The 17,006-nt window shown below is 51.3% G+C and overlaps 1 protein-coding gene across 2 annotated transcripts in view; it reads right to left on the bottom strand.

Annotated features, from left to right (window-relative positions):
* Positions 1-8,887: 8,887 nt before the first annotated feature.
* Positions 8,888-17,006, bottom strand: part of POLD3 (DNA polymerase delta 3, accessory subunit) — a 32,526-nt gene continuing 24,407 nt past the window's right edge. Inside the window, exons 10-12 of one of the 2 annotated variants that reach the window (XM_034060164.1) lie at positions 16,532-16,629; positions 15,617-15,698; positions 8,888-11,020 (exon numbers count right to left, since the gene is read on the bottom strand). In XM_034060164.1, the coding sequence (XP_033916055.1) occupies positions 10,818-11,020; positions 15,617-15,698; positions 16,532-16,629 (383 nt within the window). In that variant the 3' untranslated portion in view covers positions 8,888-10,817. The remainder of the gene's footprint in view (positions 11,021-15,616; positions 15,699-16,531; positions 16,630-17,006) is intronic. The other variant, XM_034060165.1, reaches the window with a different exon arrangement.

Raw genomic sequence — 17,006 nt, 5'->3', positions numbered from 1 at the left:
AGCAGAGGAGCACTACACATGGTCCTCCCCTCCATGACCTCCCATGGAAGCCAAGAAGCCCCAGTTCCCTAAGGGGCAAAGGCTTCAGGACGTGATGAGGGCTGCAGGAGACGGGATGTGCCTGCCAGTGATCCCTACCTGCGCCAAGAGGCTCCCATGGGGACACTGCAGATCGCTCCCCTGGCTTCCCCACATGGGTGTTGGCGTCTGGAGCTGGATGTGAATCAGCAGAACCAGCAAAGAAGGTCAGAATAGAGGTGAAGGCAGGAGGAGAACATTGGGGCTGTTGGGGCTGGGGAAGAGACCTGCGTGGAGACCTCAGAGCAGCTCCAGTGCCTGAAGGGGGCTCCAAGGATGCTGGAGAGGGGCTCTTCATCAGGGACTGCAGTGATAGGACAAGGGGTGATGGGTTCAGACTGAAACAGGGGAAGTTCAGGTTGGAGATAAGGAAGAAGCTGTTCCCTGGGAGGGTGCTGAGGCGCTGGCACAGGGTGCCCAGAGAAGCTGTGGCTGCCCCATCCCTGGCAGTGCTCAAGGCCAGGTTGGACACAGGGGCTTGGAGCAGCTGCTCCAGTGGAAGGGGTCCCTGCCTGTGGCAGGGGTTGGGGCTGGATGAGCTTTAAGGTCCCTTCAACCCAAACCCCTCTGGAATTCCATGATTCTCACCACCCTTGGGGTCCCTGTTCCCAGTGGGGATGGTCCCTCTGCCCCAGTGAAGCTCAGCCCCCCCGGGGGCAGCCGTGCTCCCCACACCTGGTCTGGGAAGAGGGATAACGTCATCCTCAGCTCCTTGGCACCAACCCCATTGCAAAATACCATGGAGCAGGCCAGGGCTGAGGCCAGCGGGGGGGAGCTCATGGTGAGCCCGGAGCCAAGTCTTCCAGCCGGGAATTGGTGGGGAATGCTCAGGCTCTGCTTTCACAGAGCCCATGGTCTCATTCCCTTTGCACCGAGGGGGAGAGGGAGGAGGCATCTCCTGCAATCAGAACCCTGGGACTGCAATGATTGCAACCTCAGACACCTTGGGTTGGGATGGTGGGAGGGGGACATCAGTGGGGTACAGACCCCAGTGTCCCCATGGGATGGACTCAGCAGGGAGTGCTCCTTGAGGATGCTGGAGAGGGGCTCTTCATCAGGGACTGCAGTGATAGGACAAGGGGTGATGGGTTCAGACTGAAACAGGGGAAGTTCAGGTTGGAGATAAGGAAGAAGCTCTTCCCTGTGAGGGTGGAACTGGAACTTCAGTGTAAGGAAGAGGTAGATGCCCCATCCCTGGCAGTGCTCAAGGCCAGGTTGGATACAGGGGCTTGGAGCAAGCATTCCCCCTTGAAGCAGATGGGGACAGCAAACATGGATCAGGAACAACCCAACTTCAGCTCCATTCATAAGGGGGATCCAGGGATGCAATAAGCTGGGATTTTAACAAAGCTTCTGACATCTCCATTAGCATCCTCATGGCCAACACCAGGGTGATAAGGGATAATAGTGATACGGGATAATAGGGACACCCAAACAGCAGGTATCCCTGGGATAGAAGGATGGGAGCTGGTCAGGATGGCAGAGGTGATGGTGTTGGGCTCCTTTGCAGCTCAGCCACATCCCATCCCACTCACATTTACCCCTGAAGTCCTTTCCGAAGGGAAAGGAACATGGTGAGTGAGGGCAAAGGGCTGGAGGGATGTGGTGCCTTGGACTTGCACGTGGGATGCAAGGAATACCAGAAATCCATCATGGCAAGAATAATCTCCTTATTTGAATATTACTGTGTTCTAATATATGTTTTATATGTAATATTACAATAGATATATAATACTTTAAGTATTATTATTTAAAACATAGGGTGAGGAGGGCCACAATGAGAAGATAGTGTGATGGTGGGTGAGCAGGACCTGGAGCAGGAGCAGTGATGGAGAAGGAGGATGATGGGGAGGTGGAGGAAGAGGAAGGTCAGGTCTGCTCCTGGATAAACAGGTCAGAATCCTTCAGGACCCCAGTTTAGCAGGACACGGGTGAGCAGGGGCTGTGGTGGTTGTGTGATGGTGTCCTGTGCTGGGGGCTGTCATTGGGGTTGTGTGAAGGGTCAAGCCACCAAACCCATGGCAATAACTCCCCAGACCCTAAAAGAGCCCCCTGGCACCCAGAGCACAGAACTACAGAATGGTTTGGGTTGGAAGGGGTCTTAAAGCTCATCCGGTTCCAAGCCCCCTAACATGGTGGTGAAGACCTAATTCCCTAGGATGAGATGCTGTGTCCCAGCTCCATCACACCCAGCAGGGTCAGCATCCCATTTCAGTCCCAGTCCTGGGCAGGGTGAGGCTGGGAGCATTGGTGGTTGTTTCCCTGCTGGAGTTGATTCCTATCCCTGTGAGTTAATTCCTGGCACCTCATGCCCTGGCACAAGACAGGCACCACGTGGCACCGATCCAGATCCTCTGCAATGCCATGCCTATGGCAGAGGATGAGGAGGAGCTGTATCAGCAATGGGTGTTGTGTCCCCTTCTTGAGGGTGGCTTGGTAGGGGATATGGCCTAGGGAACATGGGGTAGCCATAGGGAATCATGGCTGGGATGAGAAGGGTGCAGGGCTGAGATGCTGGATTTGGGAGACCAGGTCTACCCATTAACACTGTCCCTGAGGGGCTCTGCTCACCAGCACTGCCTATGGTGGGCTGTTTCAAGGGCCATGGATGGGCCTTGATGTGGGGATGTGCAGAGCCCCAGGGACACAATCTGTACCCCACAAGGGACCTCGGAAGAGCACGGATGTCCCTGTGGTGCTTGGAACCTCACATCCAGTCCCTTTGCCTTCCCACCAGCCAACATGTATTCTGGGCTGCATCCAAAGGAGCGTGACCAGCAGAGTGAAGGACCTGATCCTGTCTCTCTGCTCTGCTCTGGTGAGACCTCACCTGGAGCATTGTGTGCAGTTCTGGGGTCCTCAGCATAACAAGGACATGGAGCTGTTGGAACAAGTGCAGAGGAGGCCACGAGGATGAGCAGGGGCTGGAGCAGCTCCTGTATGGAGACAGGCTGAGAACATTGGGGCTGTTGAGCCTGGGGAAGAGAAGCTGCATGGAGACCTCAGAGCAGCTTCCAGTGTCTGAAGGGGGCTCCAAGGATGCTGGAGAGGGGCTCTTCATCAGGGACTGCAGTGATAGGACAAGGGGTGATGGGTTCAGACTGAAACAGGGGAAGTTCAGGTTGGAGATAAGGCAGAAGCTGTTCCCTGGGAGGGTACTATGGTGCTGGCACAGCGTGCCCAGTGAGGTTGTGAAGGCTCCATCCCTGGCAGTGCTCAAAGCCAGGTTGGACAGAGCCTTGGGTGCCATGGTTTAGTGTGAGGTGTCCCTGCCCATGGCAGGGGTTGGAACTGGATGATGTTAAGGTCCTTTCCAACCCAAACCATTCTGATTCTATTGTATGATCTATGTGTCACCAGACTGGGGGTACGAGCATCCCTGTCACTGCCACACAATGATCCCCCACCAGCTGGGCTCTGAGCTTCACCCTCCCCACCCTCAACCACCCCATCTGGCTGCAGGGCAGGGTGACACCCTGATGCCAACCCCCATATGCACCCCATGGCTATGGGGCTGCTCGGGGTCCTCCCAGCATCCTGCACCCCCTCTCGCAGTAAGGCCGGTAGCCTGCTCTGGGACCAGGAGCCTGTTTCATACAGGGACTATCATAACACTGATGGTCATTAAACACTTAGAGAGGGGTTTGCACTGCGGGGGGGTGAGCGGGGGGCCGGGGGGTGTCGTGCATCTCAATGCTGCTCTATTTAGAAGGCAGAGTTTAATGGGAGGGGGTTGGTTTTATGGCACTGGATCCGTTCCACCTGGGCTAAGGAACACATTCCCCGTGCGCCGAGCGGAGTAACCGGATCCCATTGAAAGCGGCTGCCAGGAGAGGGCCTGGCTGGGGAGCACAAAGCGGCTTTGAGAGCGGCCGAGCCCCGGCCCAGCGCCAGGCGGCGGCGGAGCAGGGGGTGCTGCGGGATGGGCACCACGGTGATGGGCACGGGGCGATGGGGCTGAACGTGGTCTGCATGGAGAGGGTGGTGGGGGGGGAGGGAAGGGAATGGGGGTGGAGGGATGCTGGGGTATGTGTGTAGAGAGCATGTGTGTGCAGGAATACTTGGATAAGGGGGTGTCATGGCTATGCGGGGTACATAGGATAAGGTGACAACAAGGGGTATGCAGTGACCATAGGACAAAGTGACAACTATGTGTGTGCAGGGATCATGGGTTAAAGTGATGTGCAAGTGTGTGTAATGAGCATGGGGTGACACCCGTGTGTGTGCAGGGACCCCTGGGCCAAGGTGATACCTGTGGGTATGTAGGGACCACGGGGACAAAGTGACATCGATGTGTGTGCAGGGATCCTTAGGATAAGGTGACACCTATGGGCACATATTGGCAATGGGGATGAAGTGACACTGTGTGTGCAGGGATCATGGGACAAGGTGGTATTCATGTGTGTACAGTGACCCTAGGGACAAGATGACATGTGTGTGTATGCAGTGACCACAACGACAAGGTGAGATCCCTGTGGATGCAGGGACCCTTTGACAAGGTAATGCCATGTGTATGCAGGGACACCTGGGGACAAGACGACAGCCGTAGGCATGTGTTGACCATGGGGACAAAGTGACATCTGTGTGTGTGTAGGGATCATGGGGAATGGGTTGTCCATGTGTATTTATTGACCTCGATTGACCCCAAGGGACAAGGTTGTCCCCATGGGACAAGGTGATGTCCTTGTGTGCACAGCAACCCTCTGACAAGGGATGGTCAGGCAGATGTGGTAACCCTGGGGATAAGGTGATGTCCATAAGTGTGCTGGGACCCTCAGGATAAGGTGACACCTGCAGCTATGTGTTGACTGTGAGGATGGAGTGTGCAGGGATCATGGGACAAGGTGATATCTGTGTTCATGAATGACCCCAGGGACCAGATGATGTCTGTGTATACGCAGGGACCCAGGGACAAGATGACACCTATGTGTATACTGACCCCTAAATCTCCCCTTGGGCAGGTTCAAGCCATTCCCCTTGGCCTGGCCCTACAGGCCCTTGTCCCAAGCCCCTCTCCAGCTTTCCTGCAGCCCCTTTAGGCACTGGAGCTGCTCTCAGCTCTCCCCTTCAGGAGCCTTCTCTTGTCCAGGCTGCCCCAGCCCAGCTCTCTCAGCCTGGCTCCACAGCAGAGCTGCTCCAGCCCTCACAGCATCCCTGTGGCCTTGCTCCAGCAGCTCCACATCCCTCTTGTGTTGTTGCCCCAGACATAGGGCTGCAGGGGGGGTCTCACATGTACATTATCACCATGGGCTGTGTGCTCCCCATGCACCAGCAGTGGCACAGGGGTGACACCCCTGCCTCCATGCATGGGGTGACATCCACATCCAGGGGCTGAAAGGCTGCCCTGTGTGTGCAGTGTGTCCCGGGCCACCCATGCCATCACTTCACAGTCCCTCAAAGTCCTTCCCAAACAAGCAGTGGTTGTGTCTGGGGTTTAACAGAGCATCCTCGAGCCAGTGCTGGTGGAGAACCTCATGAAACCTTCGAACGGGAGTAGTGAAGAGAGCAAAGAACCTACCCCACTCCGTGCCAAGGAAAACACTCACCGAGTGCAGCATGAGCAATAAGTGCACTTCTTACCCTGTGCAGATAGAGCTTCTCCTGCAAACCCCAGGTAAGGCCCCGTGTCAAAGGTGGACGGGCTCTCCGTTTGGCTTTCCCTTCATTTCAGTCCCAAGACACACGCGCGTTGTCCCCAGCGCCCGCGTTGCCTGTTTACGGAGCCGGCTTCCTTCCCTGCAGGACGACATGGAAAGGGAATGGAAAAACAGGAGCTTTCTATTTTGGAACGGTTAAAAATAACCTCTTACAGACACCAGCCCAGGACGCTCACGGGGTGAAGTGATGGGAGGGATGCAAGGAGTAAACAAGCACCACAACGTGCCGGGCAGTGCCGGAGCCGCTGCTCCGGGATGCACATAGGGATGGGGATGATGCGGATGGCTATGAGCCATGGAGGTGGACACAAGGAGATGGGGGGGTGTAAAACAGGGCTGCTAATAGGGATGCTGAGCATTGAGTTTGCACTGAGGTGGATGCTTAGCACCAAGGGAGGATGTTCAACACTGAGGTGAATGCTTAGCACCAACAGATGTTGAACACAGAGGTGGATGCTTAGCACCAACAGATGTTCAACATTGAGGTGGATGCTTAGCACCAAGGGAGGATGTTGAACACTGAGGTGGATGCTCAGCACCAAGGAGGATGTTCAACACTGAGGTGAATGCTTAGCACCAACAGATGTTGAACACTGAGGTGGATGCTCAGCACCAAGGGAGGATGTTCAACACTGAGGTGGATGCTTAGCACCAACAGATGTTCAACACTGAAGTGGATGCTTAGCACCAAGGGTGGGTAATGCTCAGCCCTGAGGAAGGGTGCTCAGCACCCCGAGGGAGATGCTCAGACCTGAGGGGCCTTGGGTGCTCAGTACCCTGCATCAGTACCTGGATGCTCCCCCCACATCGTGGTCCTGGTACCCTCATGTCATGGTGAGTGGGATACGATGCTTGGCTATTGCATCCTCATCCACCATGAGATGAGGATGAGGAAAAACCATCTCCAAACTCCCAGTGATGCTTCTTCTTGCATTTTGCAGCATCTCTTCTCTCCACCAACTTGAAGGCCCTGGTGATGCTCTCAGGACTCTATTAGCGACTGCATTCTTGTACCCGTCCCTTAGCCCCACCTGAGCACCATTTACTGTGGTTTTGGGTTGTAGGCATCTAACACACCACACCACCACCCAACAGAGTGGTGACTTCAAGGGGCAGCCCACAGTGAAGAGCCCCACCTTGGAGAACACCACATTGGGGCTTAAATATTGCCATGGCTTTGCAGTTTAATGTCCAGACTTGTGGATGCCGCATGGGACCCCTCAAGGTCTCTGGTCCAAGCCCCAAAGCAGGGTCAGCTTTGATGTGAGATCCAGCTCCAAACTCAGAGCAAGAAGCTCAGGGTTCCTACAGGTGCTGCTGGTTTCCAAGCCAGGGGCTTTTGGGATGCTCTTGGCAGCTTCCAGGCACCAAACCCCCTCCTCTGAAGCCTGCAGATGTGGTTTAAGATGGAAAACCTCTGAAGAGTCAAACCATGAATGAAGACCTGGAATTCATGCACAGTTCCTGATGGGACATGGGCTGAAACCATCAAATAATGGCACCAGCAACCTCGATGCTGAGAATTCAGCATCTCTGGTGCCTTGCAGCACCAGGACTTGATGTGGGGGACGTGAACATGGGCAGAATCACTCATCATCTGCCTTAGAAGAGTCAAAGGCTGGGGCTGGGTGATGAACTTGACCCTGTCAGATAATAGCTTCCATAGGGATCTCAGCACCCATGGCAGCAGATACAAACCAAAGCAGACCCCAATGTGGCAGGGGGTGCCCCGAATCCCTACCAGCAGCACCCACACCTTGTATTAAGCACCTTGGGGTGCTGCAGCCCATTCCCTGCAGCCAGGGAGAAGCAAGATGCTGACGCAGGGCCCTGGCAAGCGCCCGCTCTCCTCTCCACCAGCCTCACAGAGCCGAGTTTTGCTTCCTTATAAGGCCCTGCAGCTCCATGATTCCCAACTGGAATCTGCATCTGAGCTGGCATTGCCTGTTCAGAGAGCAAAACAATTCCCTGCTCCACCAGGACACCCTCCTGCCCAGCTTAGCCCTGCTGCTCACCGTCTGTTAGCCCAGCTCAGCACCCAGCAGCACTTCCTTCCTCTCATCCTTCCTGTTTTAGGCTGGTGAATCCAGAATGGGAAAGGCAGAGGGGTTTTTCCCAAGCAGGCTCTGTCGTGGGGGAAGGAGGGTTATAAATCAGCTCTAGGGACAGGGATTTATCATCCCTAGGAGCAGCATTTCCAGCCCCTTCCCAGGGCACACACAGGTGCTGGTTCAGAGGCAGTGTTCGATGGGAGCCTGGTGCATCAGTAGCTGTATCCAATGGTGCAACTTCAGCTTCTCACTCCACCTGGAAAACAAGGGTGAAGCTTCCTCTGTTTGAAAGCAAGAGCAAACACCACTATAAAATGAACAAACATCCTCTCCCAAACATGAGGCATTGCTCTTCACCTGGTTGGAAGGGGGATGCAGAGGGAAAAGAAGAAATCCTTTAGGATTTCTGTGGCTCCAGGATGAGACTTTGGACCCTGAGCACCACAAATACCAAATCTTGAGCTTACTGTGAGGCAAAGACATGCTCTTTATCTGAAAGCCTTGCCTGGCTCTGAGCTGCTCTGATATTTCACCCTCATCAGCCACAGCAAGTAGGAACCTTCTCCCTTTAACCTTGCTCCCATGCAATGGCTGGAGATGCTCCAGCCTCACCAAGGGGGCAACCAGGGACCTGAGGCCCCCCTGGGGCTGGCAGCCCATGAAGTGCAGGAGCAGGGAGTATGAGATCATGATTTTGGGAAGTCTGAAGCTCTCCTATGTCCTGCTTCTTCAGACATTAAGTCATTTTCCTGAGGAAGTCGCCTATGACGTTGAGCTGGTTATAGAGGGAGGTGGGGTGGAGCAGTGAGCTCCAGCTAGACCCTGGTAGAGGTGAGGTGCAAGAGCCTCAGGACACCACGTCCTGCCAACATCTGCCATGGGAATGAGACAAAAAGGGTCCAAATTCAACACCGACCCTAGCATTTTGAGTTATTCTCACCCATATTTCAGATGCCATAAACCAGTTTAATGCTTCCAGCCCTGGCTTTGATGGAAGAACATTGTATCCACTCCACCAGTGATATTGTTCCATGCAGACAAATGTCACAGCAACCTTTGGAAATCAGAGTGAAGAAGAATTAATGGACAGTTAACAAAGAGCAAGAACAAAAGAAAAATGTCTTTAATGGGTTTGTTACTTATTACTTTCCAAAAATACACCCTCAAGCCCAGCAAAAAAACAGGAACCCTGCAGCAGTGTGGTTAACAGTTAAATTCCCTTCATTAAAGGCAGAACAAGGTGGCTCATTCTTTCCACATGGACCTCTGCTGCTCACGTCACCCCAACCTGCAGAGCTGACTTAGGCTGACACACCTTGAGAGCATGAAATCCCTTTCAGCTTGTGCAGCAGGCTCTGTGTTTGGATGGCTGGGGGTAGTTGTCATCTGTGGCTTCCCTCATCTTCCCACAGCCTTTTCCCTCACATCTCCAATTCAAAAGATCCAGAATTTAAGGCCAGAGTTTAAGCTCTTAATGCTGAGGAATTACATGGGGAAGGGGCTGAGGTTGCCCTCCAACAGCCCTGTCAAGCAGTGATCCATGTGTCAAGCAGCTGAACCCCCCAGTCTTGACACACATGGGCACACAGAGACACTGCTGCTTGTAGGTGTTTGAAGGAGATCCTCTCACATGCCCTGATGGCACAGGGTGATGTGGCTGCCACAAAGGCAACTGTTGGTCACTATTAGGAATATGTGCTTTCAAATTCAGAGTCACCAACCTGATCTCCTGGTCAGAGTGACTGTAAACAGCTCTTCCTGGCCAAATGTTAGATTTCAGTTGGGTGACTGAAGATGCTTCTTCTTTGGTGACACCCTTTAGGCTTGATGTAGCTTTCTGCGAGCCACAAACTCTTTATAAACCAGGATGTACATACATATCCATACATGTGCTGGAAACAACCACTGATGATATCAGTCACCCATTTGGGACCCTCAAAGGCCCAGCTTCAGAAATGCTCAGCACCCACCTCTGGAAAGTTTGCTCTTTTCTATGGATCTACCAAATTTAGCACCCAAAAGGATCCAAACTGGCACTCATTTCTGGTTTAGGGGCTTGCAGTGCTTTATTCATCTCTAGTAACTGGTTCCTCAGCAGGCAGATGATGAGATGCCCTAGGAAACAACTCTCCTGGTGTCTGGATTATGCCTGGAAAAGACCACTTCAAACCCTACAAAACCCAGAAGCAGGAATTCTTCATGGACAACACACCTGAGCACTGTTATCAGCAGTGCCCTCTGATCACCCTTCCCTTTGACTCCTTAACTTCCAAGGTTAAGGATACAGCTGCTTTCCCAATAACAGCAAAGCCTTCCCCCAAATTACTCCGGAGCCAGTTGGGTGGGAAGCCTCAGAGATGTTTTTGCAGACACAGAGCACCAACAGTGTCCCGGGTCTATAATTAGGCATCTGAGCAGTTTACAGAGGATACGTTCAAGGAAGAAAAGAGTAAGAGAGTTTTATATGGGCTGCTTTGTCCAAAAAAAGATTATGAAAGGCAGAGCACAAACTATTTACCAGTCTTAGGGGGAAAATCAAATTCATTTCATTCAGTTAAAGCTGAAGCAGATGTTTAATATTTGTGTGTATGTCTCAAGACCGGTTACGTTACAGCTTCGAACTGATGCGACCATTTACATCAATCTGGAGAACTGGGGGTGTAAAAGGAAGGGGGAACATAATGCCACAGCTGAGCTCTTTGTTTTGCTCCACTGTGGAAGAGGCCTCAGCACCGAGCAGGTAAAAAGCCATATTAAAAAAGCATGAGATCTGATGGGATAAATGGGGAGTCTTTCAAGAGTTCCTCTAGATCTTGCTTCTAACCGGTACTTCCCACACTCAGTGAAGAGGACTCAAGTTATGGCAGTCAGGAATTACACTTCTCTCTGATACAAAATCTAGTCCAGAGGGCTTACTTACACAGTAAGCAAGATATCTTACGTAAGTGAAGATTGCATGTTGTCCTCCTCCCATGCACAACGCTGCACAAGAAGAGCAATGGTCCCGAGAGGACCAGGAGAAAGACTCAGTTCATTTCTTCTGGAAAAAGCCCATGATGGAGACCTGTTTGTTGGCTCTGCTGGCAGCTGTTGTCCCTTTCTTCATGTTCTTCCTTTCTTCCTTTGGTTCCTTCTTCAGAGGCAGCACAGGCTGTTTGGGTGCAGCTGGTGGCTTGGTCTTGAAGTCATCCTCACTATCTGTGCAGGATTCGCTCTCGTAAACCTTCTCAGTCACTGGTTAAGAGGGAAGAAGAACAGATGATGGTGGTTAAGCCTCTGTAGCAGAGAGCAGAGACCTCCCTGCTGCAGGGGAGGAAATGAGTGTTGCTGGAAATGAGCATTTGGGGCTCAAGGAGAACATGCCAGATACAGGAATTCAGGGCATTGCTCAAGGTCAAGCAGTAGATCCAGATGACTGGATGGGCTTTGCATGCACTGACTCAAACTGCTTCCCCTCTTTCTTCAGTGTAAGATGGCAGGTTAATGACTCAGGAGCTTTAATCACACAACATGGAATGGTCTGGATTAGAAGGGACCTTAAAGCTCCTCCATTCCCAACCCCTGCCATGGGCAGGGACCCCTTCCACTGGAGCAGCTGCTCCAAGCCCCTGTGTCCAACCTGGCCTTGAGCACTGCCAGGGATGGGGCAGCCACAGCTTCTCTGGGCACCCTGTGCCAGCGCCTCAGCACCCTCCCAGGGAACAGCTTCTGCCTCAGAGCTCAGCTCAGTCTCCCCTCTCTTGGGCAGGTTCAAGCCATTCCCCTTGGCCTGGCCCTCCAGGCCCTTGTCCCAAGCGCCTCTCCAGCTTTCCTGCAGCCCCTTTAGGCACTGGAGCTGCTCTCAGCTCTCCCCTTCAGGAGCCTTCTCTTTACCAGTGTCATTCAGTTCTTTGATGCCATCACACACATACATGCCACCTGTAGACCTTCAAGAGCAGCAGCCCAAGGCTCCCCACTGGGAAGGGCCCTCAGGAAAACAGTTCCCTTTCCAAATCTATTTGAGTGTTGCCCTCTTCTTAGAAGCAAGGCCCAACTCTGCTGAAGGCCATCAGCTGACAAGCAGCCATCAGGAAGTGATGAATCTGAATGTGAGCAGAATCCATAGTTTAGCATCAGATGATGGAATGTCTATTTTATAGTTAAAAACCCCCATTCTTAGTTGGTCTGATTTCCATAGGGACCATAACAATCAGACTGCCCTAAAATCCAGATGAGACAACCCAAAGACAGGCCCTGCCCTCCCTCACCAGCACCTCAAATGGTCAGGGAAGCATGAAGCAGACCTAGATAAAGCAGTACAAAACCTTGGGGGCAGCTTCTTTCTAGAAAGGTGGGCAACTAGAAAGAAATCCCTTCAAAACCCCAATAAACCCAAACCCATGAGTGAGATGAAGGGCTCTGAAGGGGATTGCCAGCTCACTGCTGGCAGCAGCCAGGGATGGAAAGCTGAGGGATATAAAGCAAGGCTCAGGGATATTAAAGTGGAGTCAGCTCTGCTGATGAAAGCCATGGTCAGACACCAGTAAATGTTGTTGTATCAGTTTTCCCAGCAGTGCTCTGGGATTCCTCTAGCAAACCATTTTTCTTTAGCAACTCTATGCCTTTAAACAGATGTCCCAACTTCCCTTCTTCTGGGAATCTGGCTTTCACTTGTATTAATGCATCAAATCAAAGCAGGTTTTCTACGTAACCAGAGACTGGGAAAAGGAATGGTATGAAACCCTGCACGGCAGTGCTAGCAGATGCTCAAACAGGGACTGGAAGCCCAAACTAACCCCCCTTCAGAAGCAAGGGAGCAGCATTAACTGCACTGGCCACTTACTAAGCTTTATAAAGTTATCATGTTGTCACCTCTGTCAGTAATCATTGCTCAGTCCAAATTCGTGCACTGAATCCCCTCCAATTGCAAGGTAACACAGTTTAGATCAACTTTCCTTCACTGCTATCTCAGCTGAACTCCAACTCTGTATGTGCAGCAGATATGGGCATGCAGACAGATACTGATGCTCAGCTCAGAGCCAGACTCGCTGTATCAGTGCTAACTCAAACTACACGATCCCTTAACTTGAACTGGTGCCATAAGACAAATTTACCTACAATATATGCATATATATTTCAATTTACAAGTCCATGGAGTTGCTTCTGGATTGTGAGACCTCAATTTTCTTGCTTTTTAAATGTAGATTCTGCCTTTCAGCTGTTACATTCAGCACAGGGTGCCCAGAGAAGCTGTGGCTGCCCCATCCCTGGCAGTGCTCAAGGCCAGGTTGGACACAAGGGCTTGGAGCAGCTGCTCCAGTGGAAGGGGTCCCTGCCCTGGCAGGGGTTGGAGCTGGAGGAGCTTTAAGATCCCTTCCAACCCAATCCATTCTGTGATTCTGTCCTTTTAGCTTTAGGAAGCGTAAGGTAGAAAATGCAGCAGCTTAACCCTCAGCAATTCCCCTTTGTTATATACTTAAGGGCAGACATTCAATTGATAGAGTCCCACTTGGTACAAGTCCTGCTCTTAACCCCACAGATACTTTAATTGCTCAATTCCCCTCAGGGCTGATCCCTAACTTAGTTTTGCTTTTTGACACCAATTCCTTGCTATTGCAGATGTTGTGAAAATGATCTCTTAAAATCATGGAGAAATTTCAAGTACAGCCTAATCCTCATGTTAGGATTTACCATCTCTTCAAACCTAGTCCTTGCTTAGAAAGACAGCAGGGAGAGGGGGGAAAAGAACCCCTTATATTGCACAGAATAACAATTGACTTCAACCTGGGAGATCTGCAAGGTATTTACCCTTCCAATGATTAGACCTGTGCATGGAAAGGATGGGAAAGGGAGGGGAGGATAGAAACTGGCCAAGAACCAGACAGCAAGTTCTGTGCAAGAGACTGGTAGGGCTTTACTATGAAAAGCAGCCCCTTCTCCTTAGCCATTTCCTCAGTTTCCCAGCTCCATCCACCCCCTCTATCCCAGAGGATCTGTCTCCCAAAGCACACCAGGGGCTTGCATTACCCTTCTCAGATAATGGTAGTGGACAGGACTGTAAAACTAAAGGTCTGGATTTCACAAGAGACTATTAAATAACTTGGGAATGAGAAGGGAAAGGCAGGAGATATTCCCAGCACTGGTATGTTTGGAAAAGGCTGGAAAGAAAGAGAAGAGCACTCCTTGCTGGAAGCTGAACCCGGAACAGTCATTCCTGCAAGCCCTAGATGCAGACCTTGATCAACTCCACTCCTCAGTTAATGCTCTCTATTTTCCTTCCAAGTGTTTTAATGGTTCTATCTGGGATGGGAGAGCAAAACACCCCATAACACAACCAGCCAAAGCATTCAATAGCTTTGTGCAAGGCCAATTCTTGGACACAGCTCCAGGATTTGAGATTTCACTTACCAACATAGTGTTTCTTTAAAGGAGACACACAAAGTTAATAGGAAACAGAAGATACAACTACACAGATAGGTGCAAACAGCCACAAGCTGACTCATGTCCAGGCAGCTCCAAACCTGGGCCAAGCAAGTCTGTGTCTTTCTATGCTCATGCACAATGACAAACCTGTGGGACAGCAACAGATCTTCTGCTAGGACTGGCTGAGCTCTCTGACATCAGCAAGGCTGGAGAACATGAAGCATCCCATACAACTCAGCTGACAAACACACATTCCACCCTCTTAATGTTCTTTAGCCTTTAAATAACAGACTTTGAACTCCTGCAGCTCAGCCTCAATGTCAGGACACAGAGGAGGAAAGCACAGGGGTGATGCACAGATTTCCCCTGGTCACAGGAGGAAGCAGGGTCCAGTCCAGCTGGAATTCAAAGCCTTTGGCTCTCAGTACTTGTGTAGAGGGTCTCTTCCCTCCTGAAAGCAGAGCTGCCCTTATCAGAAACAGAAACCCTCTCAAGGATTCCAGCTCCAACTTATTCCTTATCTGGGATGCTTAAAGTTTATATGAACAAATAACCAAGGTCTGCTGCACAGCTCTGGTTTTATCCCTAAATGAAAAGAGCAAAAACCAAACATAACCCCCACCTCACTCCCCCTAAAATACTCAAAATCATCAAACCTAACTGATCCCAGCCAAAATCCATACCAAAACTTGGACCTCTCTCTGCACCATCTTTAAAAGCTTGTGGCTTTGGAGGGTAGAGCACATGAAGGAGGTGCTCATGGTGGCAGGAGGGAAGGGAGAAGAACTGAAACATGTGAATCATGGAATGCTTTGGGTTGGAAGGGAGCTTAAAGCTCCTCCAGCTCCAACCCCTGCCATGGGCAGGGACCCCTTCCACTGGAGCAGCTGCTCCAAGCCCCTGTGTCCAACCTGGCCTTGAGCACTGCCAGGGATGGGGCAGCCACAGCTTCTCTGGGCACCCTGTGCCAGCGCCTCAGCACCCTCCCAGGGAACAGCTTCTGCCTCAGAGCTCAGCTCAGTCTCCCCTCTCTTGGGCAGGTTCAAGCCATTCCCCTTGGCCTGGCCCTACAGGCCCTTGTCCCAAGCCCCTCTCCAGCTTTCCTGCAGCCTCTTTAGGCACTGGAGCTGCTCTCAGGTCTCCCCAGAGCACAGCAGAGGGGCAGGGTCCCCTCTCTCGACTGCTGCTCTTGCTCTTTTTGCTATATACTTTTGATAAGCAAAAAAGAGTCAGGATTCAGCTCCAGCTCCATAACTCCCTGCTCTGGCCTTCACCAAAAGGACATTTATCTCAATCTTGCAGCATGAGGTTGAAGTGGAGCAGCAAAGTGATTTTGTGAGCCTCTTTCTAAGCCTGGGAGAGGCCAGCCTTTAAACATCTTCATCACATGTTCAATATGGTTCCACTGAGGTGCAGAAGACAGCTTACCCATGCAGCCTTCTTCATCATCAATGAACATCTTGGATTTCAGCACACGCTTCCGTTTCCTCTTCCTCCCTCCAGCTGAAACCTGAGGGACATTGAGGTATTGTGAGAAATCAATAGTTAAAGCCCCATGCACAGATCATGAAAGCATCAGCTCTGGGTGTGCAACGTGCTCATGAAGCTGAGCTTGATCTGAGAACTAAACCTGTCTCTTCCCTGGATATCCCAGCCTCGCTTTTGATGATGCCACAGTTCCCTCCATCCCACCAGGACAAACGTCAGAGAGAGGAAACACAAATGAAATGAGACCTCACACCTTCCCTTGTGCCAGCACAGGGGGACGTTCCTCTCCTGAGCCATGTGACAGCTTGAAACGTGTTTAGTTACATGAGAAGGGGGCACCAGGGTTGTCCCATCAAACCTTTGAGGAATGAGGAAGTAACAAGCTGTGCAAGACACCACAACTGATGTGCCCCAGTTGCACCCTCAGTAAACCGACATGTATTTTCTCTGCTTAGAGGTTAACTTCTTGCCAACTCCAGCCCACCCCCTTACACAGCAGCTTTTCTGTGATAGAAGGTTGGATACCAAGAGTCTCTGGTTTCATTTCTGGCCCTGCCCTGGCTCCCAAGGCCAAGATTCAGAGGGAAAAGTGTTGAAATATGAGCCACAATTCATAGAACTATTAAGAGGGGAAAAAGAGAAGCAAATAGAAACCTGCCTACGACAGCAGAAAAGCAGGAGTTCAAATAACAGCAAGAAAATGAGTGAACTGGTGGATGTGATGTATTCTTTCAAGCAGGATGATGTGATGGGCTTGACGGGGAAACAGGACTTCCCCTTCAGCATCTTAAAAGTGGTTGGGAAAGGCCCATTGAGTTAGATCAAACCAGAAGCTGATCACTAACATGCTCTTACCTCTGTGGATGCAGGCTCCAGTTCAGTTTTTAGGGCAGGTACAGGAGGTGGAGATGGAGCTTTCTCTTCCTCAGGTGTAGGAGATGGTGGGATACCTGCTAAGAAGATGAACATTGTGATAGCACCCACCCTTTGTTTTAACTAATAGCATTCAGCTCTGAGCAATTGCTTGTAACTTATATTTAGATCCAGGTTTACAAGTTCTCACTCAGGTTTGCTTAGTTCAAGTCAGGACAAGTTGTCTGGAGTGGTCAGCCCCCAGCCAGATGGCTCCCCCAGTGCTGTGTGCTGCAGCTCCCATAGGAATGAGGGGGGGATAGGATGGGAGAAGTGCATTTGGGATTTCAGTAAGCCAGATATCCATTTCTCTAAATGAAACCTTACAAATAAGCCCAGAAACTGGCATGTTTTAGCCATGTATTTAACTTGCTGGACTGGAACTTGTTTAGAGATTGAAAGAGTCAGGGTTTAAGGC

The sequence above is a fragment of the Melopsittacus undulatus genome, chromosome 2, assembly GCF_012275295.1.
Source record: "Melopsittacus undulatus isolate bMelUnd1 chromosome 2, bMelUnd1.mat.Z, whole genome shotgun sequence".
Lineage (NCBI taxonomy): Eukaryota > Metazoa > Chordata > Aves > Psittaciformes > Psittaculidae > Melopsittacus > Melopsittacus undulatus.
The sequence above is the reverse complement of the archived record's forward strand: the minus strand, read 5'-3'. Positions and strand labels throughout refer to the sequence as shown.